This window comes from Thalassophryne amazonica, chromosome 21 (genome assembly GCF_902500255.1).
Source record: "Thalassophryne amazonica chromosome 21, fThaAma1.1, whole genome shotgun sequence".
Lineage (NCBI taxonomy): Eukaryota > Metazoa > Chordata > Actinopteri > Batrachoidiformes > Batrachoididae > Thalassophryne > Thalassophryne amazonica.
The window spans coordinates 4688115-4714710 of record NC_047123.1 but is presented as its reverse complement, the minus strand read 5'-3'; the positions used below and the strand labels follow the sequence as shown (position 1 = coordinate 4714710).

Below are 26596 nucleotides of genomic sequence, written 5' to 3'. Positions count from 1 at the left end.
TCAAGCACTGGCACATTTCCTAATGTTTCAAAATACCCATTTGCATGGTTTTAAGGCACACGTCTGCTTGCAAATTGACACCAGGGGGAGCCCTAGCATCATTTTAAAACTGCTCAGCTTTAGATCAGGTTTATTTGTTTATGGTGCAGTTGTGTTCGAGATGAGGGGCCGACGGCGCCCCGTGCCCTTTAGGAGATATGGCCCCTCGATACATCTTGAAGATGGACACCAATTCACCCCAGACAGATTAAATCCAGCACAGATCGCTGTGTGTAGATGATAAACAACATCAACTTGTTACTGATGAAGTCAAAGTGAATCACTGTCTTTATATCCAGTTTAAGTCATGTTTTCATGTTTTTTTCAAAGGTATGCCTCATAAATTATGTCTGATTATTTTGTTCCTGATGATGATGATTCAAGTGGAATTTTTCAGATTCATGATCAGCTGTTTATAGCAGAATGATGAACTTTTTAAATTCTCTTTCATCATCCTTGTCTGAAAAAGACATGTTCTAGCTTTCATACAATATAATATTTGAACTTATGCACATTTGAAAGAGCCTTTATATAAATTTATGCAGAGTAGTCTTTACTGCCAAAATATGCTGCACTTTTGGTGTAAAATTTCACAGAAAATTTAACAACACAAAAACTGGAGCATGTTTCTAAAAAAAATAAACCTTTGTGATATCAGTTTTCATTTGGGGTATTACATTCATTTTATACGACAGAGTTTTAGGGCCACATTGAATTTCTTTTTTTTTTTTTTGGACTTCGAGAAAGAAGTCGTAATATTAGGAGAATAAAGTAATATTACGAGAAAAATGTCATAATTTTACGAGAATAAAGTTGTAATATTACGAGAAAAAAGTCGAAATATTATATTATGACTTTATTCTTGTAATATTACGACTTTATTCTCGTAAAATTACGACTTTATGCTCGAAGTCGTAAAATAACTTTATTCGCATAATATTCCGACTTTATTCTCGTAATATTCTGACTTTATTCTCGTATTATTACGACTTTTTTCTCGTAAAATTACAACTTTATTCTCGGTCTTAAAATTACAACTTTATTCTCATAATATTACGACTTTATTCCCGTAATATTACTTTATTCTCGAAGTCTAAAAAAAAAAATTCTATGTGCCCCTAAAACGCCGTCGTAATTTTATGATGATTTTGATGCTCCATGATTTTTTTAATCAAGTGATAAATTGGTCACAGACTATTGTGGGATTAATTTAAGGCATATTTGTTCACATGTGTATTTTCAGAGTTTGAACACGCTTCATAATTGTCCTCTTATGCGTTTAAATACCAACCTGGTCTCATTCCATAGGAAATTCATTTTGGAAACTCTCGCTCCACCATAATACCATAAACAAAACTTGCAAGTGCACAAATAAAGTCAGATGACCTGAAATCCAGAAATACTCTGAACTTGAAACCACTCCAGATGTTTAAGACTTGAACATACAGTTGCAATAATTATGACAGATGATCCTTTTTTAAAATCAAAATGTTCATGGTAGTAAATTTATTTGAACAATAACAAAAACAGGTACAAAATTTGCGAATAGTTGTAGCACGTGTGACAGAAATCATCACATTGCGTGTTATCCTCATCACTGTGATCCATTTTTCATTGTTGTTTCACATCAATCTATGGAACACATCATAATATTAATAATAAAGTTCAATAAGGTACTGATGTCACTGCACGCTGAACCAATCAGCATTCTCTTTTTGGAACCAGACCTCTGCAATTTGAACATACTTCCCAATGAAGTATGGCGCCACCTTCAGACAAATAGAAGGAAAATTAATTTACTGCTGTCTCTGATCCATAAGGATCAGTCCTATTTACATGAGAACGTCCTTTATAAATAAGTCCTTATAAAAAACAGAAATGTCCACTGTTGCTGTCCAACAGTTATGTTTAGCAATAATAAAAATTTAATTAGCGATGTCCTTTGTCATATAAAACCTTTTAAAGCCCCCTTTTTAAAAACATGTGCAACATATTTTTAGAACATTCATCATCTCAGATGGCAGAGAACCAACAACCTGCAGACGCATGTTCTTATTTTCAGATGACCTGATTTTTGCGTTTGGGATTTGATGAATGTGCCGTTGAGCTGTCCATTGGGATTGCTTCTGCTTTCCCCAAGAACGGCAGATAGGTGGCGCAATAGAGCCCTTTAAACTTGGTGCTACAGAAGGAGTAGACCAGTGGATCCAGCAGACAGTCCATGTAGGAGAGGACCATAAGACCATCAAAGACCACTGCCACGCTGTCCTCTTTGGTGTCCTTCCAGTCATTGGCCCTGGCAATCAGCAGAACCATCCGGGCTATGGCGCAGGGCAGGAAGCAGAAGGAGAAGACCACCATGACAGAGATGACCAGCAACACAGCTCACCTCAGCTTCGTCTTGTCCCCGACAGTTTTCTTCCTGAGCCGGTTGACGATGTGCACCGTGCAGTAGAGCAGGATGATGAAGGGGATGACGATCTGGGAAAAAAAGACCACTTCTCGAAGACTGTCCACCACGTCCTGGAACCACAGTGAGACACCATGTCAACATAAAGGCAGCAGTGACACTAAAAATGAACTGAATTTTTGGCTTTGAGACCTGACCTCCTCCCACGCACACAGATCATTTACCTGCCCCCCCCCCCCCCCCCGCCACTCCTCACCTTCACCCTGCCGCACTACCACAGTCGTACCAGATCTTTCAATATTGTGCAAAACAACTGTTGTAACGCTGTAAGTTTAGTGAATTTACCCATGTGCTCTTCAGTTCCCCTCGGAATTAAGGAGGAGTTTCCCTTTCCTTTCCCTTTGTCCTTTTACTCTTCTTCTTTATTTTCCTTTGTGTTTTTTCTTTCTGCACCCCGACCCCCACCCTCAGCTACAACACTGTAAAGATTCAAAACAACAATATAATAATGTTTTATACATTAACAGTTATACTTTAATTTGTGGTTAAATATCATAAAGCCCGACTGATGTGTCAGTTGGCCAGTAATCTCAGCTAATATGAGCCTTTCACAAACATATCAGTACCGGCATCATTTTTTACAGATATCAAAACTTTTCTTTCACCAAATAAATGTCCAGAAAAAACACTTTGGCTGCTAGAAATTGTGTAAACACACAGTTTGTCCAGCAGAGGGTGTGCCGAGGCCATTGTATACAATGCTGCCAAGCATGGCTAGGACCCCATCACCCCTTGGTCACATTGGCTATAAGAGACAGAGGCAAAGAGACCAGCTGCCATTCATTTTCAATCAGAGTGGGCATTTTATAGTGACAGGAAACAAGTAGTCGTTATGCCTCCAGTAAGGCGGGGCCAAAATAAACAAGATGTCTATTTTATGCAAATGGTCAGTGATGTGACTCTGTGACAGCAGCGTGGCATACATCAGTTGGTTGTTAGGTATAGTTTATTATAATAAATTTCATGTTTAAACTGTAAAAAGATAAATAATAATAATAATAACAGATTAAGCTTGTATAGTGCTTCTCATTTGCTGAGACAAATCTCAAAGCGCTTAACATGTAAAAGACTGATAAAAGCTAAATAAATAAAATAATACAAATGATAAAATCAATAAAATAAAATAAATTAAAAACAGGATTATAATATTATGGACCACTATAAAGGCCTATTGAAAGGCCTGCAGGTAAAAGAGGGTCTTAAGGCACTTTTAAAGATCTCAGTGGAAGTTCTAGAGGCGAGGGGCAAATGAGCAGAAGGCTCAATCTCTCAGTGGGTGATGTGAAGTAGAGGAGCATGTAGGGAACCTAAATTACATTTCTTTCTCATGAGGGTGGCAGTATCTCTCCCCCAAATACACCATATCGATTGACTGCTGATGTAGCACCTCCCACTTTCTATAGCACCTGTATCCGTTCACACCACACAGTTACAGTCAGGTCTGTAGGTAGGAGATAAACGTCTCAGAATGTATCCTATAAAATACAGCGAAATGAGTCCACTCCCTCACTTCAGTTCATTTATTTGTACAGTACCAATCACAACATAAATTGCCCCCAGATTCTACACACCTTACTTATTGGTAACAATGTGAAGAAAAAGCTCTTAACGTGATTAAAATAACATAAGGAGGGCAAACTGATTACAACCCCAATTCCAATGAAGTTGGGACGTTGTGTAAAATGTAAATAAAAACAGAATACAATGATTGCAAATCCTCTTCAACCTATATTCGTTTGAATACACCACAAAGACAAGATATTTAATGTTCAAACTGATAAACTTTATTGTTTTTGTGCATATATTTGCTCATTTTGAAATGGATGCCTGCAACAGGTTTCTAAAAAGCTGGGACAGTAGTATGTTTACCACTGTGTTACATCACCTTTCCTTCTAACAACACTCAATAAGCGTTTGGGAACTGAGGACACTAATTGTTGAAGCTTTGTAGGTGGAATTCTTTCCCATTCTTGCTTGATGTACAACTTCGGTTGTCCATAGTCCGGGGTCTCCGTTGTCGTATTTTGTGCTTCATAATGCGCCACACATTGTCAATGGGCGACAGGTCTGGACTGCAGGCAGGCCAGTCTAGTACCCGCACTCTTTTACTATGAAGCCACACTGTTGTAACACATGCAGAATGTGGCTTGGCATTGTCTTGCTGAAATAAGCAGGGACGTCCCTGAAAAAGACGTTGCTTGGATGGCAGCATGGTGCCATCACAGATGTGTAAGTTGTCCATGCCATGGGCACTAACACACCCCCATACCATCACAGATGCTGGCTTTTTAACTTTGTTCTGGTAACAATCTGGTCTTTTTCCTTTTTTGTCCTGAGGACATGACGTCCATGATTTCCAAAAACAATTTGAAACATGGACTCATCAGACCACAGCACACTTTTCCACTTTGTGTCTGTCCATTTCAAGTGAGCTCCGGTCCAGAGAAGGTGGTGGCGTTTCTGGATGTTGTTGATGTATAGCTTTCACTTTGCATGGTAGAGTTTTAACTTGCACTTGTAGATGTAGCGATGAACTATGTTAACTGACAATGGTTTTCTGAAGTGTTCCTGAGCCCACGCGGTAAGATCCTTTACACAATGATGTCGGTTTTTAATGCAGTGCCGCCTGAGGGATCAAAGGTCACGGGCATTCAATGTTGGTTTTCGGCCTTGCCGCTTACGTGTAGAAAGTTCTCCAGATTCTCTGAATCTTCTGATTATATTATGGACTGTAGATGATGGAATCCCTAAATCCTTGCAATTGAATGTTAAAAAACATTGTTCTTAAAATGTTGGACTATTTTTCATGCAGTTGTTCACAAAGTGGTGATCCATCTTTGCTTGTGAACGCCTGAGCCTTTGGGGATGCTCCTTTTATACCCAATCATGACACCTGTTTCCATTAGGTGTTCTTTGAGCATTCATCAACTTTCCCAGTCTTTTGTTGCCACTGTCCCAACTTTTTTGAAACGTGTTGCAGGCATCCATTTCAAAATGAGCAAATATTTGCACAAAAACAATAAAGTTTATCAGTTTGAACATTAAATATCTTGTCTTTTTGGTGTATTCAATTGAATATAGTTGAAAAGGGTTGCAAATCATTGTATTCTGTTTTTATTTACATTTTACACAACATCCCAACTTCATTGGAATTGGGGTTGTAAATGTTGGTGACCTTTGATGCACCCACATCAATAGAAAAAGGAGGTTTGTGTATTTTACATATATGTAAAATAACACATGTGCTTCCTGCTGCACGTCCTGGTTTTGTTCTTGGGAATAATGTTATTGTGTGCTGGATGGAAAGTAGGAGCAGGTGTGGTTGAATTAACATGTATCCTTGTAATGAGCTCATTTGTCAGTTTTTTTGACTGTGTGTGTGTGTGTGTGTGTGTGAATAATGTAGTAATCACCTGAAATTTACTTCATAATGCATATTTTCTGGGAGCACGTGCTGTTGTTGGACTTTGCTGCATCCACAAAACTGCAGAACTGGCTTGGATCCTGGATGGCAACCACCCAGGGGGACAGCTAGTCCATCCTTACCTCTGTCTGCCACAGCCAGGTGAACTGTGGGCGTGTCCTTTGCCTTGTAGGATCCTTGGGTACGGCTGCAGTGACTTTATGTCAAAGGAGCTGTTACTTAAGGAGACTAAGATGAGGAACTACAAGCTGCGCTGTGAGTGTCAGCTGGGACGTTTTGGCCATGTGGGCGCGTTTCACATCTGGAATTGTCACTGAGCTGTTTTTGAATTAAATCAATTATTTAAATGTAAGAATTTGACAGAGATCAATAACAGCTGTAGCTGCAGGAGATAAAGTCATAATGAAAGGCTCAGAGGGCTGACACAAAAACCTGCCGCCCTCTGAACAAACATGACACCAGTAAAACCATTCATTCACTCATTCATTCTCTGGCACATATCTGGGTCCGTGTCACGGTGACGGTCAAGTAGCTCCTCCCACACTTCATTATCGTCGGCCAAGTCCTCTAACACTTCCCGGGGCGCCCTGAGGTGTTCCAAAGCCAGCTGGGAGATATAATCCTCGTCCAGCATGACCCGGGTCTGCCCCAGGGCCTCCTCACAGTTGGACATCTCTAGAGAGACCACCAGGGGGCATCCTCATCAGAAGCCCCAAGCACCTCAGCTGGCTCCTTTCAATGTGAAGAAGCAGCAGCAGCTCTACTCTGAGTTCCTCCTGGATAGTCGAGCTTCTCAGTCTGTCCAGGAGTGTAAGTCCAGATACTGGCTGGAGGAGTTTAATGTCCTCCGCTCATATCCACCACCCGAAGTTCATGACCATAGGTGAAGATCGGAGCGTAAATCGGCTGTTAAATTGAGAGTCTCACCTTCTGGCTCAGCTCCTTCTTCAACACAACTGTTTGGTACAGTGTCCATAAAACATCAGTTACAGCCCCAATCTGTCTATTGATCTCACGGTCCCATATACTATATCAATCACTTATACCAATCGATCACAAATATTTTGCTTTTTAATGTAAACTTTCAATCATCTCTTGAGCCCCGTTGGTTATGAAGATATGTATTAGAAAATATGTTTTTTGCACCATGTTTTGTTGACCTTGACCTTTGGCCGAGTCCTCTCACCTTGACATATCTGCCTGAGTAATATTCACACCATGTTTGGTAAAAATCCATCCAAAAATCCATTGAATCCATGAAACATTGATTTAATTTGTGCAGTTCAGCGTCTGTTCCTCCCAAACAAGGACTCACAATGACTGAAACTGGACTTATTGCTCATTAAAATCAGTAGATGTTGTGGTTTGTGGAAGTGTCACACTAAAGGTAAGTGATGCATAAAACCTGTGAATGCAGAGAAGTTAAACTGTGCATAAAGTTGACTCTTTTGTTGATTCATAAATCAGCTTGTGCACATATTAAAATCAGCGTGGAACTGTGCAAACACACAGATCTGATCCCTGCAGCTCCAACAGTGGCGTCAACAAGCTGTTTGTTCAGACTGTGTCAGTGAAAAGAAAGGCGGAGAGGTGGAATTTAACTGAATCACGCCGCACATTAATACAAACTCAGCAAAATCATTCCTGCACTGATTTTTGACATGTTCTGTCTGACAGACAGACAGACGGAGACAATCGTACAGCCTCCTCTGCCCATCTGCTGAGATCATGATCACAAAAGTACCTGCAAACTAAAAACCCTGCATCAGAGCGCTGATCTGTAATATCGTATCTGACAGGCGATGATATATGTCGCCTCAATCATCACACCAATCAGCAGGAAGCTCTTAGCAGTGTTTAAACATCCTTGACAGGACTCATTACATGTGCAGGCTGTAACAAATCGTGCACAGTTAAACTGTCAGACAGGCTATAACCGGTTTGCATGTAAGATATCCTATACTCTGTTTGGAAACCAGGTGCGCGCGCGGTCGGCCTCACGTATGCACCAGCGGCACATTCTTTCCACGTGTTCCTCTTTTGCAAACATTGTGTTTGGAGAAAATTTGCGTGCATGCTGAGGAAGCATGCAAAAACCCTCGTAAATTCCCTAACCCTAACCCTTGTAAATTCCACCACTAAGTATTTTTCTGGTAGATGTTGCATAACATGTCCAAATAACTGACTCACTGATGTTTCTGTGTTGCTTCTGGCCGATGCCTTTACAGCGGGCATGTAGATAAGTGGCTGAGTCAGTCCGTCCCAGGCAGATCCCAGATAAATAAAATATGAATAAACAGTACATGAAGCCGACTCTCAGCTTCTGTGAGCCTTTGAAAAGTTGACATACAGTTCTGGTCTGTTCTCATTAATGTGCTGTTCTTAATCCACTTAAACCCAAAACAGTTCAGTAGTGGCATAGCAGTGGAGTGCAACTTTGGAATAAACTTGGAATTATGCTTCATATATTTCTGGTTATTACAGAGCAACACCTATTAGCTATGCCTATTATCTTCACTGCACCTGTTTCACTGTTGCTCTGTGTGTGTGTGTGTGTGTGGGGGGGGGGAGCACCCTGAGCCCTGCCCACAGTGAAAAAAAAAAAACAATTCATGTTGTCATTATGGGGTGTGAGTAGAATTTTGAGGGGGAAAAAATGAATTCCCTCCATTATGGAATGTAACATTATTTCTTCAGGAAATGTAAAATTGCCTGAAGATATGATGTAAGATATTTCAAAGAAAACATAAAACTCAAAGTATGCTTTTAAAGTACATTTATTAGTTCTCTTGCTCACAATGGAGGCGCTCAATCAGCTCATGCTAGCATTCGCCTGTTAGCTAGTGTTTGCCTGTTGGCTAATGCTGCTAATGTTAGCATCATTAGCTAGAAAAAGAAGAAGGGCATTTATTGTCATTGTACATACATACAATTAAAATTTGTCCTCAACATTTAACCCATCCTAATTACAGTTAGACTATTATTAGTATTCAGTTATTAGCTAATGGGCTAATATTAGCATCAATAGCCAATTAGCATCAATAGCCCATTAGCTAGTGATACATTAGCATGAAATTACGTGAGTTTCGCATGTTTGCACACTGTTTGCCCATTAGTGAATTTCTAAGCTAATTATAAAACATATACTAGAACTCTTGGTGAAACTCTATTGTACCTGCTTTGATACTCTAATTATCATCATCCTTTGACCACAGGGTTGGACAAGATAAATACTAACTGTCCACCAGGTGGAGATATTACTCCATTTTAAGTATAGGCTGCTGTAGGACACCGCCAACAACAACCTGTTGCTTAAAATTGTAGGTAAAGACAATAACTCTCAGCTAAAATAAGGAAACAGTCCTGCAATACAATGACAACATTTATTTACCAATTATGTTCTGCAACTGGATTAATTATATGTAATTTAGAAAGACCTCGGAATATGGTTCTTTGAATTTTCACAATAAATGCTCGAAGGAAAGACTGTATATACACAGTGTTTGGGAAGGACTAATGACTCAGTCAGTAGATTATTATGTATTTATTTATTTATGTATTTATCAACTAATATTTCAAAAACACTGTGATGAAAGAAACCTACTAAAATAGTAACCTGTTGTTATTTGGAAGATTGTATATACTTTGTTCATTTAATTTATAAAATTTACTAAAACACACACACACACACATACGTATATATGTGTGTGTGTGTGTATATATATATATATATATATATATATATAAAATTATTATTATTATTTAGGGAACTGCAGATGTGAGTAGATGATTTATCCACGTTGGTGACACCTGTGTTGTGTTATATTGCTAAACAGTTTCAACACACTGTTCCAAGTCGTTTGTAAAATTCTTTAGGAAGTTGTGACACTTCATCAGCTGCCTTCCTCCTAAAAAACAAACATCAACACACCAGCAGGTCCAGAACATGAAAAATAAGATGTGGCTTTCTGACAAACTGTGCCAAGTTGTTGTAAATACAGTGAGACAAATAAATATTAGGTCCACTGTGGATTTTGTAAGTTTTCCCACCTACAAAGAATGGAGAGGTCTGTAATTTATATCGTAGGTTCACTTCAACTGTGAGAGACGGAATCTAAAAAAAAAGAAAAAGAAATTAGAAAATCGCGTTGTATCATTTTTAAATAATTTGCATTGTGCATGAAATAAGCATTTAATACAATAGAAAAACAGACCTTAATATTTGGTACAGAAACCTTTGTCCAGATGTTTCATGTAGTTTTTCACCAGGTTTGCACACACTGCAGCAGGGATTTTGGTCCACTCCTCCATACAGATCTCTAGATCTTTCAGGTTTGGAGTTTCAGCTCCCTCCAAAGATTTTCTATTGAGTTCAGGTCTGGAGACTGGCCAGGCCACTCCAGGACCTTGAAATGCTTCTTACGGAGCTCCTCCTTAGTTGCCCTGGCTGTGTGTTTGGGGTCATTGTCATACTGGAAGACCCAGCCATGACCCATCAGTACATGACCCCATCCATCCTCCCTTCAATACGGTGCAGTCTTCTTGTCCCCTTTGCAGAAGAGCACCCCCAGAGTATGATGTTTCCACCCTCACACTTCACGGTTGGGATGGTTTTCTTGGAGTTGTTCTCATCCTCTAAACATGGTAAGTGGAGCTGATTCCAAAAAGCTCTATTCTGGTCTCATCTGACCACATGACCTTCTCCCATGCCTCCTCTGGATCATCCAGTTGGTCACTGGTGAACTGCAAATGGTCCTGGACATGTGCTGGCTTGAGCAGGGGGACCTTGCTGCCCTGCAGGATTTTAAACCATGACAGCATCATGTGTTACTAATGTAATCTTTGTGACTGTGGTCCCAGCTCTCTTCAGGTCATTGACCAGGTCCTCCTGTGTAGTTCTGAGCTTTCTCAGCATCATCCTTACCCCACAAAGTGAGATCTTGCATGGAATCCCAGACCGAGGGAGATTGACAGTCATCTTGTGTTTCTTCCACTTTCTAATAAATAATCATAACAGTTGTCTTCTACCAAGCTGCTTGCCTGTTGTCCTGTAGTCCATCCCAGCCTTGTGCAGGTCTACAGTTTGTCCTGGTGTCCTTAGACAGATCTTGGTCTTGGCTATGGTGCACAGGTTGGAGTGTGATTGATTGAGTGTGTGAACAGGTGTCTTTTTATACAGGTAACAAGTTCAAACAGGTGCAGTTAATACAGGTAAAGAGTGCAGAATAAGAGGGCTTCTTAAAGAAAAATTAACAGTCTGTGAGAGACAGAATTCTTGCTGGTTGGTAGGGGGTCATTATTTCATGCAGTAAAATGCAAATTAATTAAAGTTAATCATACTCATTAATCATAATTACTCATTAATCATAATCAATCAATTAATTAAAGTTAATTAATTAAAATTAATCATACAATGTGATTTTCTTAATTTTTTTTTTTAGCTTCTGTCTCTCACCGTTGAAGTGAACCTACGATAAAAATTCCAGACCTCTACATTCTTTGTAGGCGGGAAAACGTGCAAATTCCACAGTGGATCAAATGCTCACTTGCCTCACTGTATTTCAGTATATCCATGAAGATTCCGTCTCCGTGTGGGGTTGGACAGTTTCTCTGGAGGATTCTGATCCTCGGACAGGAAGTGGTATGAAAACTGATACGAATTCTGCAGCTTCAGTTTGTGACCTGTGACCTGTTTTGGAGGCTGAAATAGTGTTTGGAATTTGGACTAAAAATATGCATTTTTCCATTTTTAATGGTCCAGTTTAAAATCCATTTGAATTGATTTGATTTGCTTTTAATAACTGGATTTTGAAGTCTGACTGTAGTACTGAAGTTATTATTGAAGTGATGACAGTAGGCGGTGTTAGTTTTGTCTTATTTTTTTCCTGACAGTGTGAATATTTTGTGTGCTGTGATGTGGAACAGTTTGACACGCTGACAGTGAGACATGACTCAACTGGCAGACTCTCTCTCTCTCTCTGTCTCTTTTTCTTCTTGTCTGAATGGGCTTCTCCTCCCAAGATCCTCTTTGCTGGTTGAGTAACTGAGTGTCCTGAAAATGTCTGAACATGTGGCAACACTCCGAGTGTAACTAAAGGGGCACTCAGAGAGCAGAACCTGCATCACTCCTCTGATTATTTGGGCTCTGTTGATTTGTTCCTTTCTTTGATCCTCATTGCTGGCTCTTGATCTTAATGTTAGATCCTTTATGGTTGGGCTTTGATGTTAATCTTTCCTCCTGATTGCCTTTGGTCATAATGTTAAATCCTAATTTTAGATCCCGGTCACTGAACTCTCATGTTGTTGGGATGTGAATATGTCAGGATGGTCTGAACTCAACTGTCTTTTGCGCTGATTGCTGACTTTTGATCCAAATCTTAGACCACAATCTCAGATCCTTATTGCTGAAATTTGATGTTAGTCTTTGACTCCAATTGTTGTCCTTTGAAACTGATTTCTGACTTAGATCCTGATAGCTGAACTTTGATGTTAATCTTTGATTCTGATTGCTGATTTTTGATCATGATTGCTGACTTTTGGTCCCAGTCTTAAACCTCAATCTCAGATCCCAATTACTGAACTTTGATGTTAATCTTTGACATTGATTGTTGTCCTTTGATGCTGATTGCTGACTTTTGATTATCTTAGATCCCAATCTCAGATTCCAGATGCTGAAATTAATCTTTGATGCTAATTGCTGATTTTTCATCCTGATGGCTGACTGTGATCCTAATATTAGATACTGATTGCTGAACTTTGATGTTAATCTTTGATCCTGATTCTTAAGGGCCTTTCACACTGAACGCATCAGAAGCGTCAAAAATCGGTCTAAAAAGCATTATTTTCAGTGAGACGCGTTGCTTTTTAGACGCGTCAGAAGCGTCACGTCAAAAGCCGAGCTAAAATGATGCTTCTGACGGGAGCGCGCATTGCCGCTTGTCGGCAGGCTGACGGAGTCAAAGTTTAATCCAATCCAACTTTCAACACTGTGAGCTGTGACGTACCTTCGCGTTGTCCAATAGGAATGACGCGTCAGGCCAAAACATGGAAGACAAGTGGCAGAAACCACTGATTTCTACAAAATGGATTGGACCAATTCGATTGGTGCAGAAACCACTGATCTGTACAAAACATTAACGTGTGACAGGACTGCTCATTTATAGAGCAGTTTTCTGAAGAAAAATCATTGGAAATGTTTTTTTGTTGTTGTTTGTTACCTCAAAATTTCTGATTACTGTTAAAAAAAGTTTAGAACACTTGTAATTAAAATAGGTAAATCAATCAATAAATGGTTCTTTAGAAACCTTTCATCTATAAATTAAAACCACCTGTTATGTTGTGTGGGCCGCTGAAGAGGAGGTACTGCTGGCCCACCACCACCAGTCGGCGCCCTGCTTGGAGTGCGGGCTTCAAGCATGAGAGGGCGCCGAGACAACAGAGAGTGACAGCTGTCACTCATTTACACCAGCTGTCACCAATCACCACCGTCCCTACAAAAGCCGGATTATTACTCCACCTCCTCGCCGAGAAATCAGCTACCGTCTAAGGTAACCTTCTCTGCTGTGATTATTGTTGTATCTAACATTGTTCTGTGTGCACCCGTGTTCCTGCGGGCTCTGTCTGAAGCTGGATTGGCGGATAGTGGGAGGGCGACGTTCTTCGCCTCTCACTCCATCCAGGGACGAGACTAACAGGAGCTGCACGGGTGAAATTGTTTCTGGAGGTGGAGGTTTTCCCTCCTTGAAGATCTGTAGGTGAAGGAGTACTGGGTGTGTGGATACACACTCACCATCAACTGTTTTTCATCTTCTGCCAGCAGTACCAGGGTCTGCAACAGAAGACGGTGACCACCTGGGGACTCAGGACTTGGCGGCTCCGGTGTTCTTCAGGCCGTTGGTGGTGGAAGCTGTGTGGGTCCCGGCTCTTCGATCGCCAGAGGTCTCCTATCTTCGAGCCTGCCCGCACGTCACCTTGTGTTTAATTGGCATTATATCTTTGTCTGTATCCAGTTGTGCGTTTCACAACATTAAATTGTTACTCTTTGTCTTATCCATTGTCCGTTCATTTGCGCCCCCTGTTGCGGGTCCGTGTTACGACACCTTCCCAACAGGATTTCTCGGCCATTCGTCATGGATCCCGAGGGGCGTCAACCACAGCTTGAACAGCCAATGGGAGAACAAGGAGCGCAGGCGTCAGCAGGAGGCGTGGTAAGTGATCTGCAGCAAATCCTTACCGCTTTCACCGCTCAGTTAAATCTGGTAGCCGAGCAGAATGCAGTCCTCAATTGGAGGGTGGAGGCTCTCACCGCCAGAGTGGAAGCGCGCGACTCGAGCGCTGCTGCAGTGACTCCTCCTGCTGGCTCTGGGCCACAGACAGACGTTCCACTAGCCATTCAACAAACCCCCCCACCGTCCCCTGAAGCTTACATAAGCCCTCCAGAACCGTACGGAGGCTGTGTCGAAACGTGCGCAGACTTCTTAATGCAGTGTTTGCTCGTTTTTGCACAGCGTCCAGTTATGTACGCATCAGATGCCAGCCGGGTGGCTTATGTGATTAATTTGCTTCGAGGTAAGGCACGCGCCTGGGCTACGGCGCTTTGGGAACAGAATTCGTGGCTCCTGACGTCATACGCTGAGTTTGTAAGGGAATTCAAACAGGTGTTTGATCATCCCAACAGAGGCGAGACCGCCTCGAGCGTGCTGCTGTCAATGAGACAGGGGCACCGGAGCGCAGCTGATTATGCAGTCGACTTCCGCATCGCGGCTGCGAGGTCCGGCCGGAATAATGTTGCGCTCCGCGCCGCCTTCGTAAACGGACTGTCTCCGGTCCTGAAGGAGCATCTGCTGGCTAAGGAGGAACCGCAAGATTTCGACTGGCTTATCAATTTGGTTATACGCTTAGACAACCGGTTGAATGAACACCGTCGGGAGCAGGCCGGGGGGCGTGGTCGGGCTCAAGCCGTCCCTCTTTCCTCTGGGTCCGAAAGGGTGTCGTCGTCCCCACATTCCACTGCCAGAGGGCTCCGTGTGGCAACAGCTCCCCCTGCTGACGAAGCTATGGACACGAGCTGTTGTGTGGGCCGCTGAAGAGGAGGTACTGCTGGCCCACCACCACCAGAGGGCGCCCTGTCTGGAGTGCAGGCTCCAGGCACCAGAGGGCGCTGCCGCCTCACAGGAGCAGCCAGGGTGACAGCTGTCACCCATCACCTGAGACGAGACAGCTGATATCAATCAACAGGGAGGTATATCAGCAGGACGGCATCTCCACCTCATGGCCGAGATATCGCTCTACCAAGGAGATAACGTATCCAGCCAAACGGATCATCTTTTGACCATTAAATACTTTTTGCCTTTACACAGAAAGAGAAAAGACAGCAGGAGACTATATTTTGGATAAGTACTCACATTCCTGCACTCACCTGTATTTTCCTGACAAGAGGTGGAGGTGGTGTTTCCACCCTGTGTGTTGCTGGGTGCAACCGCACCCACACCTGACTGTATCTGTTCCTTGCCAGCAGTACCGGATCCGACGAGCGGAGGCGGTGGCCACCTAGGGTTCGGGACTTGGCGGCTCCAGTATCCCCGGGGTTCGGTGGCAGAGGAAATCGGGTGGTTCCGGTTCGACTCGGACAGACATCTCCTATCGTCGAGCCTGCCCACACGACACCTTTGGAATTCGGTTACTGCTGTATTTGTAAATCTGTTGTGTTTGTTGTGTGAGTTCACAACAGTAAAACTTTGTGATTTGACTTTCTCCATTGTCCGTTCATTTGCGCCCCCTGTTGTGGGTCCGTGTTCCTACACTTTCCCAACACGAGCAGGGCCAAATTAAAATCAAATATCAGACAAAGGAGGCTGGCCCGCGGGGAGTGTTTTTTCTGTGGCTCTTGTGAGCACAGGTTAAAAGACTGCCCCAAACGATCAAACTCCAATGCCCATCCTTAGGAACTGGGTTAAGGGTGGGCCATAATATGTACACAGGGAAAACCCATAAATCAGCACAAATCCCAGTAACAATCCTGAGTGGGGATTTAACCCTTCACGCCCCAGCACTGGTAGACACGGGGTCAGAAGGGAATCTGCTGGATAGCAGATGGGCCAGGGAAGTAGGGCTTCCTCTGGTGGCTCTGCCTTCACCATTGAAGGTGCGAGCACTAGATGGCACTCTACTCCCGTTAATTACACATCAGACACAGCCCGTGACCTTGGTTGTGTCTGGGAATCACAGGGAGGAGATCGTGTTTTTTGTGACACCTTCTACCTCCCGAGTGATTCTGGGGTTTCCATGGATGGTGAAGCACAATCCCCGGATTGATTGGCCGTCTGTGGTGGTGACGCAGTGGAGCGAAACCTGCCACTGGGAGTGTCTTGGATCCTCGGTCCCACCCGGAATCACAGCTAAAGAGGAGGTCAAAGTCCCCCCCAATCTGACGGCGGTGCCCGAGGTGTACCACGATCTTGCTGACGTCTTCAGCAAAGATCTGGCACTCACTCTTCCCCCGCACCGACCGTACGATTGTGCCATCAATTTGATCCCGGGCGCTGAGTACCCGTCCAGTAGATTGTACAACCTCTCACGTCCGGAACGCGCATCGATGGAGACCTACATCCGGGACTCCTTAGCCGCCGGGTTGATTCGGAACTCCACCTCCCCGATGGGTGCGGGTTTCTTTTTTGTGGGTAAAAAAGACGGCGGACTCTGTCCATGCATTGACTACAGAGGGCTGAACGAGATCACGGTTCGCAATCGATACCCGTTGCCCCTGTTGGATTCGGTGTTCACGCCCCTGCAAGGAGCCAAAATGTTCACCAAACTAGATCTTAGGAATGCGTACCACCTGGTTCGGATCTGGAAGGGAGACGAATGGAAGACGGCATTTAACACCCCGTTAGGTCATTTTGAGTACCTGGTCATGTCGTTCGGCCTCACTAATGCCCCCGCGACGTTCCAAGCATTGGTTAATGACGTCTTGCGGGACTTCCTGCACCGGTTTGTCTTCGTATATCTGGATGATATACTCATCTTTTCTCCGGACCCTGAGACTCATGTCCAGCATGTACGTCAGGTCCTGCAGCGGTTACTAGAAAACTGGTTGTTTGTGAAGGGCGAGAAGTGTGAGTTCCACCGCACTTCTTTGTCCTTCCTGGGGTTCATCATCTCCTCCAACTCCGTCGCCCCGGATCTGGCCAAGGTTGCGGCGGTGAGAGATTGGCCCCAACCAACAAGCCGTAGGAAGCTGCAACAGTTCCTCAGCTTTGCAAATTTCTATCGGAGGTTCATTAAAGGTTACAGTCAGGTTGTTAGCCCCCTGACTGCCCTGACCTCCACTAAAGTCCCTTTCACCTGGTCGGATCGGTGCGAAGCCGCGTTTAGGGAGTTGAAACGCCGGTTTTCGTCTGCACCAGTTCTGGTGCAGCCTTATCCTACTCGCCAGTTCATAGTGGAGGTGGACGCCTCTGACTCAGGGATAGGAGCCGTTCTGTCCCAGAGCGGGGAGTCCAACAAGGTTCTCCATCCATGTGCCTACTTTTCCCGCAGGTTGACCCCCGCTGAACGCAACTATGACGTGGGCAATCGGGAACTCCTCGCGGTGAAGGAGGCTCTTGAAGAGTGGAGACACCTGTTGGAGGGAGCTACGGTGCCTTTCACGGTTTTCACGGACCATCGGAACCTGGAGTACATCCGGACCGCCAAGCGGCTGAACCCCAGGCAAGCCCGCTGGTCCCTGTTCTTCGGACGCTTTGACTTCCGGATCACCTACCGTCCCGGGACTAGGAACCAACGATCCGACGCACTGTCCCGGGTGCACGAAGAGGAAGCCAAGGCCGAGTTGTCAGACCCCATCTAGACCATCGTTCCCGAGTCCACTGTCGTGGCCACCCTCACATGGGACGTGGAGAAGACCATCCGGGAGGCCCTGGCAAGGAACCCGGACCCGGGGAACGGTCCTAAGAACAGACTCTACGACCCACCAGAAGCCAGGGCTGCTGTCTTGGACTTCTGCCACGGATCCAAGCTCTCCTGTCATCCCGGAGTGCGTAGGACCGTGGCAGTGGTTCAGCAGCGCTTCTGGTGGGCGTCACTGGAAGCCGACGTCCGGGACTATGTCCAGGCCTGTACCACCTGTGCTAGGGGCAAGGCTGATCATCATAAGATCAGGGGCCTCCTCCAGCCCCTGCCTGTGCCTCATCGCCCCTGGTCTCACATCGGCCTGGACTTCGTCACGGGCTTCCCGCCGTCCCAGGGCAACACCGTCATCCTCACGATAGTGGACCGGTTCTCCAAGGCGGCCCACTTCGTGGCCCTCCCGAAGCTCCCGACGGCCCAGGAGACAGCAGACCTCCTGGTCCACCACGTCGTGCGTCTGCATGGGATACCATCGGACATCATTTCGGATCATGGTCCCCAGTTCTCCTTGCAGGTCTGGAGGAGTTTTTGTAAGGAACTGGGGGCCACCGTGAGTCTCTCGTCCGGGTATCACCCACAGACGAATGGCCAGGCAGAGCGGGCGAACCAGGAGTTGGAACAGGCCCTCCGCTGCGTAACCTCCGCGCATCCGGCGGCTTGGAGTGACCATCTGGCCTGGATCGAGTACGCCCACAATAGCCAAGTCTCATCTGCTACCGGCCTCTCCCCTTTTGAGGCGTGTTTGGGGTATCAGCCCCCATTGTTCCCACTTGTGGAGGGAGAGGTCGGGGTCCCCTCGGTGCAGGCCCACCTGCGGAGGTGCCGCCGGGTGTGGCGGACCGCCCGTTCTGCCCTGTTGCAGGCCCGGACGAGGGCTAAGGCCCATGCAGATCGCCGGCGTTCCCCGGCCCCTACATACCAGCCTGGGCAGGAGGTGTGGTTGTCAACTAAGGACATCCCACTGCAGGTTGAATCACAGAAACTCAAAGACCGGTTTATCGGACCTTTTTCTATAGTCAAGATCCTCAGCCCGGCCGCAGTGAAGCTGAAACTCCCAGCTTCACTGCGGATTCACCCAGTGTTTCATGTCTCCAGATTAAAACCATACCACACCTCACCACTCTGCACCCCTGGACCCGTACCACCTCCTGCCCGTATCATCGACGGGGAGCCGGCATGGACTGTTCGTCAGCTCCTGGACGTCCGTCGGAAGGGCCGGGGTTTTCAATATCTGGTGGACTGGGAGGGGTACGGACCCGAAGAACGCTCCTGGGTGAAGAGGAGCTTCATCCTGGACCCGGCCCTCCTGGCCGATTTCTACCGCCGACACCCGGACAAGCCTGGTCGGGCGCCAGGAGGCGCCCGTTGAGGGGGGGGGTCCTGTTGTGTGGGCCGCTGAAGAGGGGGTACTGCTGGCCCACCACCACCAGTCGGCGCCCTGCTTGGAGTGCGGGCTTCAAGCATGAGAGGGCGCCGAGACAACAGAGAGTGACAGCTGTCACTCATTTACACCAGCTGTCACCAATCACCACCGTCCCTACAAAAGCCAGATTATTACTCCACCTCCTCGCCGAGAAATCAGCTACCGTCTAAGGTAACTTTCTCTGCTGTGATTATTGTTGTATCTAACATTGTTCTGTGTGCAACTGTGTTCCTGCGGGCTCTGTCTGAAGCTGGATTGGTGGATAGTGGGAGGGCGACGTTCTTCGCCTCTCACTCCATCCAGGGACGAGACTAACAGGAGCTGCACGGGTGAAATTGTTTCTGGAGGTGGAGGTTTTCCCTCCTTGAAGATCTGTAGGTGAAGGAGTACTGGGTGTGTGGATACACACTCACCATCAACTGTTTTTCATCTTCTGCCAGCAGTACCAGGGTCTGCAACAGAAGACGGTGACCACCTGGGGACTCAGGACTTGGCGGCTCCGGTGTTCTTCAGGCCGTTGGTGGTGGAAGCTGTGTGGGTCCCGGCTCTTCGATCGCCAGAGGTCTCCTATCTTCGAGCCTGCCCGCACGTCACCTTGTGTTTAATTGGCATTAAATCTTTGTCTGTATCCAGTTGTGCGTTTCACAACATTAAATTGTTACTCTTTGTCTTATCCATTGTCCGTTCATTTGCGCCCCCGCAAATGAAGGTGTCCGTGTTACGACACCTTCCCAACATGTTATTTCAGATTAGATAATTTCTTGTTTAACATAAGGGACCTTGGACATTTATTTTTAGACAAATAAAATAACATGGAAACTTGTACATTTTTTAAAGTCTGGTAGATTATTTATCTCATTTCAACCAGAAAAAGACACTGAATAAATCCAAATGTGTATTATAAATGCAACAGGAAATAATTTAACAATGACTGCAGTGTGATTGTAAAGTAGGATTTCTGTGACATAAACCTCATGATGAATTTTTTTTATATAGTCATTTAAACTTGTAATTTCGTCAAAATATGTAATTGCCTTTAATGTTATCAGGACAGTCATTTCTAAAATATGAATTTGAGCACAATAAGTGGAGAGCTTCTACCTGTGCAAATGTCTTTTGACTTTGATTTGTGGACTTGTGGATTTTTAAAGATCTGTTCATTTATTGTTAAAATTAAAATGAACAGCTTTTTAAAAAATAATAAAATAGTTGCTGTTGAAAGAGCCTTTTCTTTAGAAGCAGGTGATTTTCTGCTGGATTCTCGGGACCAAATGAAGGTCTCTTCTGCAGCTTTGAACTCTGGTGGTGTTGTTGAAGACTCTTTTGTCCTATTTTGAAGAGCAGAGATGTTTTCTTTCGACTGGACTTCGTGGTGTTCTAGTCCAGCAGTTAAGGGATAGAATCGTGCACTTTTTCACAAAAGCGCCAAACTTTGTCCAGGGACTCTTTAGGTTATATTAAGTCATGTCAAAGCGGGAGACATTTGATTTTAGCCCTGTATCCTGCTTTTTTTTAAAAAAAGGGTGTTTGCATGGTTATAATATAGTGTATATTTTGCTATTCATATGACAATACGATCATATGGTTATTATGTAGGAGGCCAGTGATCAAGATTGGACATTGTTAAGCTGTAGAGAATGGCTACTGCAACTAGTGCAAAGCTATACTGAGCTTATGTGATCGTGTATCGTCTGTCGTGTGGCGTCATACGTCGTCTTACATCCTTATACATTAGCAGGGTGGTATGTTTCAAAATGGAAAGAGGTACAGGACTCATTTCAGGCCTGCAGGAATCTTTAACAGGCCTCTACCTCTGAGACATAAAATTAGGTCACTGTGATCTTCCTAGCATGAAAGCTGTAGAGAGTAGTTCATTAAAAATATTCATGACACATTTGTGCATATCTAGGAAGTTTGCCAACCAGGTATTTACAGTGTTTTCAGTTAGAAAATATGGTGATAATCTTCTTAATACTAATAAAATAAAATAATAATGATAACAACAACAACAACAGCAACAATAATAATAATAATGGTTATGGCCATAAAAACAAAATTGATTTCTTGTAATTAATAAAAAAGCATTTATTTCCATTCAAACACTGTTGTTATTTTAGAGTGTAAATATGTTAGAGTGCATGAGTATCATCTTTCCTTTGCCCTATGCTTGCAAACAGCTATAATGCATAGGTATATTGATATTCACAATGAGTTAGACAATATTTAGTCACTTTCCCTAGATTAACGCTTTTTCTAAGAGTGTAAGCACACTGAAGTACATTCGAAGCATCCCTACTTAGCCTTAATACATTTTTCATAAACTTCAAGTTTATATTATAAACTTAAATAGACATTTGGATAAGAGTTTGTCATGAATTATATGCTGTAGAAGGCTGAAAATGGTTATTCTCTTAAACCCAGGTTTTTAGAGTGTAGACGTCTGATCTTATATACTTCAGGATCTTATATACTTCCTCTGATAAAGTTTTGGCGCTTTAAAAGTATAAAAGTACATGATTCCCCTAAAATTTGTCCCTTCGCCGCCGGACTATTCAGCTCATCAATGGAAGTTTGGCTGTCTGCACAGCAAATGTTCCTGATTGGGACAAATAAAAATATTTTTTTAAATATAAAGAAACACTAAACAGTTTATATATAAAAAAGGAAAAAAATGGCAAAAAAAAAAAAAAGATGGAAGAAAACGCCCGAAAAAATAAGTTATTTAAAGTTGAGCTTTTGTGGTGTCTGAAAAAAGCTGTAGCTTTATTTGGTAAAAAATAAGAAAGACTGAACATCTACAAATTAAAGCGTTCACTCAGATCAACTGTGCTAAAAAGCTAAGCTAATGTTAGCCGATCATCACGTTTTACTTTTATTTTATCCTCACCTCGATAAAGCTGCAGAACTAACCTCCGTTGGGAAAACTGGGACTTCGCATATATCCAAAAAGTGGGAGATTTCGGACTGAGTGGGTTTGCTCCATCCCCCCGGCTGCCTGCCTTGGTCTGCCCAGGAATGATGCCTGAAGGCCGACTTCTCCGTGCAGGTCGGCCCGCTGTCGCGGTTCAATCGATATCCCACCAAGTCGTCAGTCCTCCCTCGGTCGGCGTCACTCCAAAAAGTAGCTGGAAAAAAGCTTCTCCCAGCAGGGTGATGGGAGAATTGTTCTACTGCTGTTTTTTAAAGCTTTTTTGTGGTTCAGGCGACACAAATTCAAGATGGCGATTGCTGAACTTTTTTCAGATTGTGGAAACAGCCAGAGTGTGACGTAGCTGCACTCTCCGCCCCCTTGCCGCTTCCGAAGCGACGCGTCTGACGTCACGACGCGTTGGAACACATCGGCCTTGCGCGCTAGGGGGCATTAAAGAGTCGCGCTAAAGCTTGTAGTGTGAAAGGCCCTTAAATCTGTAATGCTGATTGCTGACTTCTGAACTGAATGTTAGATCCCGATTGTTAAACTTTCATGTTAATCTTTGATCCTTATTGATGCTGATTGCTGACTTTTGATCCCAATCTGGCATCCAACGTTAGATCCTGATTGCTGAATGTTGATGTTAATCTTTGATCCTGATGGATGATTTTTGATCATCATTGCTGACCTTTGATCCAAAATCTTAAATCCCAATCAGATTCTGACAGTTGAATTTGATGCCGATCTTTAATCCTGATCACTCATCTTTGATCCTGAACATTAATACTTGAACCCCTCAAAAGTAATTTGCTTGTGTCTATTATTTTCTTTTTTGTGTGTGCTTTTTGTTTGTCACCAGGATATCTCTGATCCTTATTCCTTTGATCTTATAATCAAGATCATGATCAAATATCAAAGTGAGGAATGGGTTCAAAGGAATCGGGATGAAACCATTTGAGATAAAAGCTTGAAGATAAATGGTGAAAGATCTAAGATTCACACCTTTTGTTGTGAAGGTGTCGTAGCACGGACCCACAACAGGGGGCGCAAATGAACGGACAATGACTAAACCAAAAGGTAACAATTTAATGTTGTGACGCTACACAACGAAAAGACACAGAAAATATGCACAGTCAATTAGCACCAGGTAGGCTCGAAGATAGGAGACCCCCCCGACGAGAGAGAAGCCGTACTTCACACGGCTTCCACCACCAACGGTCTGAAGAACACCGGAGCCGCCAAGTCCCGAGTCCCCAGGTGGCCTCTGTTCCCGGCTGTCGACCCTGGTACTGCTGGCAGAAAGCAAAAACAGGATGTGTGAGTGTGAGTCCGCACACTCAGTAATACACAGTCCAACACTGATGGGAGGGAGCACCTCCACCTCCAATCATACACTCAAGCAGCTCCTGTCAGTCACTTATCTGGAGGAAGTGGGAGGCGAAGACGTCGCGGTTCCCACAACACGCCACTCCAACAAAACTGTCCCACAGGAATAAACGGCTGCAAACAGAGATCAAAACGTGGATTAATCCAAATACTGCAGAGACGGATTACCTCAGGAATGGTAGTCAATTTCTCGGCGAGGAGGTGGAGTTGCAGTCCGGCTTTTATGGTGGTGATGATGATGAACGAGTGACAGCTGGAGCAGGGGATGAATGACAGCTGTCACATCTTCTAGGTCTGGCGCCCTCTCGTGCTTGGAGCCCGCACTCCAAGCAGGACGCCCTCTGGTGGTGGTGGTGGGCCAGCAGTACCTCCTCTTCAGCGGCCCACACAACACCTTTATCCTGATCCACACGAGAATTTAATAAACTGTTCTTTCACACTCGGCCTACGTACCCCGTCACCAAATTAACGAGCTGCCGTTGTTCCTTTATGACAGTTTCAGCCATATAAAGTACCTACGATTCTTCTGGATAATATCTTGACATGCTGAAGACACAGTTCACATGTGAAAGACCTTTAAGTAACACACACAGCAACAAAAGAGATAACCAACAGATGCACATCTATACCAGAATTCTCTATGGCGCAAATCTGTGTGTATATTATGTGTTAATTAGTCTGTTTGTCCTACGAAAAACTCAGAACTCAAACGTAGTTCAGCTGTCATTTTTTTCAGTCAGCATGTCAAATTACATGAAGATGTTCACTAAGACTTTTCTAAGAAAAATTATATGATTTTAAATAGCGTTACTCACAACGGATGCACTTGAGCTCATGCTAACGATCTTAGAATGTTTTTATGCTAACGTTATCCCATTAGCATTGCACTTTGTGGCGCTAGTGAGTTTTAATGCAGCATATTATGTGATGCTAGTGACTTTTCTTGCTAATGTTAGCATGCTAACATCATGTTATGTCATGCTAGCTACTTTTCAAGACACATGAAGGATTAAATCCGTTGTGAATCACTACTTTAAGGCGCTCCCCTTGCTCAGGTGCTTGTCCACCACAAGAATGTTTTTTAAGCACATTATAAATCCTGTTGCTCCCAATGGAGACACTAAGCTCATGCTAACATTAGCCTCTGAGCATTTCATTGTGATGCCAGTGAGTTTTTATGCTAACGTTATCCTGGTAGTATTGGACTGTGTGATGCTCGTGAGTTTTCATGCTAACGTTATACTAACGGTTCAACAGACTGTAAACAGACATATTAGCTGTGATCATAATAAAGTATATTTTATCCATCAGTTAATTTTTTCTAAATACTAATTCTAAAGAAACCTACTAAAATCATTAGCTATTGTTATTTGGGAGATTTTATACACTTCATTACTTTAATATATTTTATTAAAATATGTCTTTTAAGTGATTTTATTTTGGGAATTTCAGATAGAGTGGATTTATCCACAGGATTGCACAAGGTGGTGCATATATTTATTAATCAACTTATATTTCACAACCTATGAAATTACTTAGCTAATATTATTTGGAAGATTTTAGATACTTTGTTAATTTAATTTAAAAAATGTACAAGCATTTTCATTTGGGGGAATTTCCACTCGATTAGACTGAATTTAACCACAGGAATTCCACTAGTTTGGGACGTGATACCTTGATGATGGCATCTTCTTTGCGGTCGGAGTCGGAGTTCTTTTGGCTGTTGCAGCACTCGAAGGTCTTGAGCATGGTGGGCATGGTGAGAGGCAGCAGCAAGATCCAGATGACGATGGAGATCTGCAGAGATTTCTTGAGAGCTTTCAGAAAGTTCTTTCTTCCAGGATGGACAACATTAAAATATTGATCGATGGAGGTCACAGTCAGGAAGGCGATGCTCGCGCCTCGGTTTAGGAACAGCATGAAGAGCATGGCTTTGCATACTGCATCGTTGTCGCTCCGCCGCTGCCCTTCGATGAAGTTGTACGCCTTTATGGGCAAACAGAAGAGCAGGAGAATGTGAGCTAGCACCAGGTTGAACAGGAAGATGTTGTTGGTGTTGGATTTCCAGAACTTCAGCTTGGTGATAAAGAGATGGAGGACAGACGCATCGAGGGGCAGAGCCAGGATGAAGATGATGATCATGACAGCCGCATAGAATTTATACAACGCCTTGTTCATGGCTTCACAGTCTTCGATTTGTTGGTTGAGGGACATGTTCTCCATTTTAACGGTTGTGCAAAAACACCCCAAACAGGGTGAACAGACAAATTAGCACAGAGAGAAGTTTTAGTGTCCTGTGACGAGGAAATAAACTCTCACCCTCGCATGTTACAACAGGAGCTCGTGGAAGAACAAAGAAAATAAAAATGCTGTCAGACAAGTTTCTCCCGCATCTTCAGCTTGAATCCTTTTACTTCTGGAATTCTGCTTTCGCTCCTTGTGTATTTTCCCCAAACTCTTCAGTCAGGCGTGTCTTTGAGAAGTGCTGTGTCTGAAGCAGATCTGGAGCTGACTGACGGAGCGTTTGCTGAGCGGCTCCTTGGGGTTGGCCATGCTGCTGCTGTCTGATTTAGCTCCTCCTTGTAGCCTGAGGAGGTGAGTCACCAGCTGTTTTCCCACTGTGGGACCCGCACGGCTCTGGGGCCGGTGCAACTGGTCTCAGAGTCGTCAGGAAAGTGATTGGTAAATCACTCTGTGAGACATCGTGGGGACAAACGCAACTGTGTGAAAACAAATGCAAATCTGATCACATTGGCACAGATTTGACATCCAGCCAACAGGGAAAAAAAATTTCCACAGTTTTTTTTTCCCTGCAATGCATGCTGCAGCTTTTTGTGGCCCAGACTGTGAGAATTACCCTCGTAGGTCTTGTGAGGGTTCAGTAAATCCCTGTGCAGCTCCTTTGCGAGGCTCAAAATGTTGCAGAGGGAGCTGGAGAGGAATTCACTATAGAAAACACAGATGTGGACTTATTGTAATTGATAACAGATTTAGGTGGACACATAAAGAGACAGATCCACTGTTTTCTACTATGTA

The 26596-nt window shown here is 43.9% G+C and overlaps 1 protein-coding gene across 1 annotated transcript; it reads right to left on the bottom strand.

The window, feature by feature from the left end:
• Positions 1–1517: 1517 nt before the first annotated feature.
• Positions 1518–26596, bottom strand: gpr31 (G protein-coupled receptor 31). The gene is given in 2 exon segments (XM_034162301.1): positions 1518–2562; positions 25235–26596. Coding segments are annotated over 2 exon segments (1014 nt in total). The 5' UTR covers positions 25784–26596; the 3' UTR covers positions 1518–2097.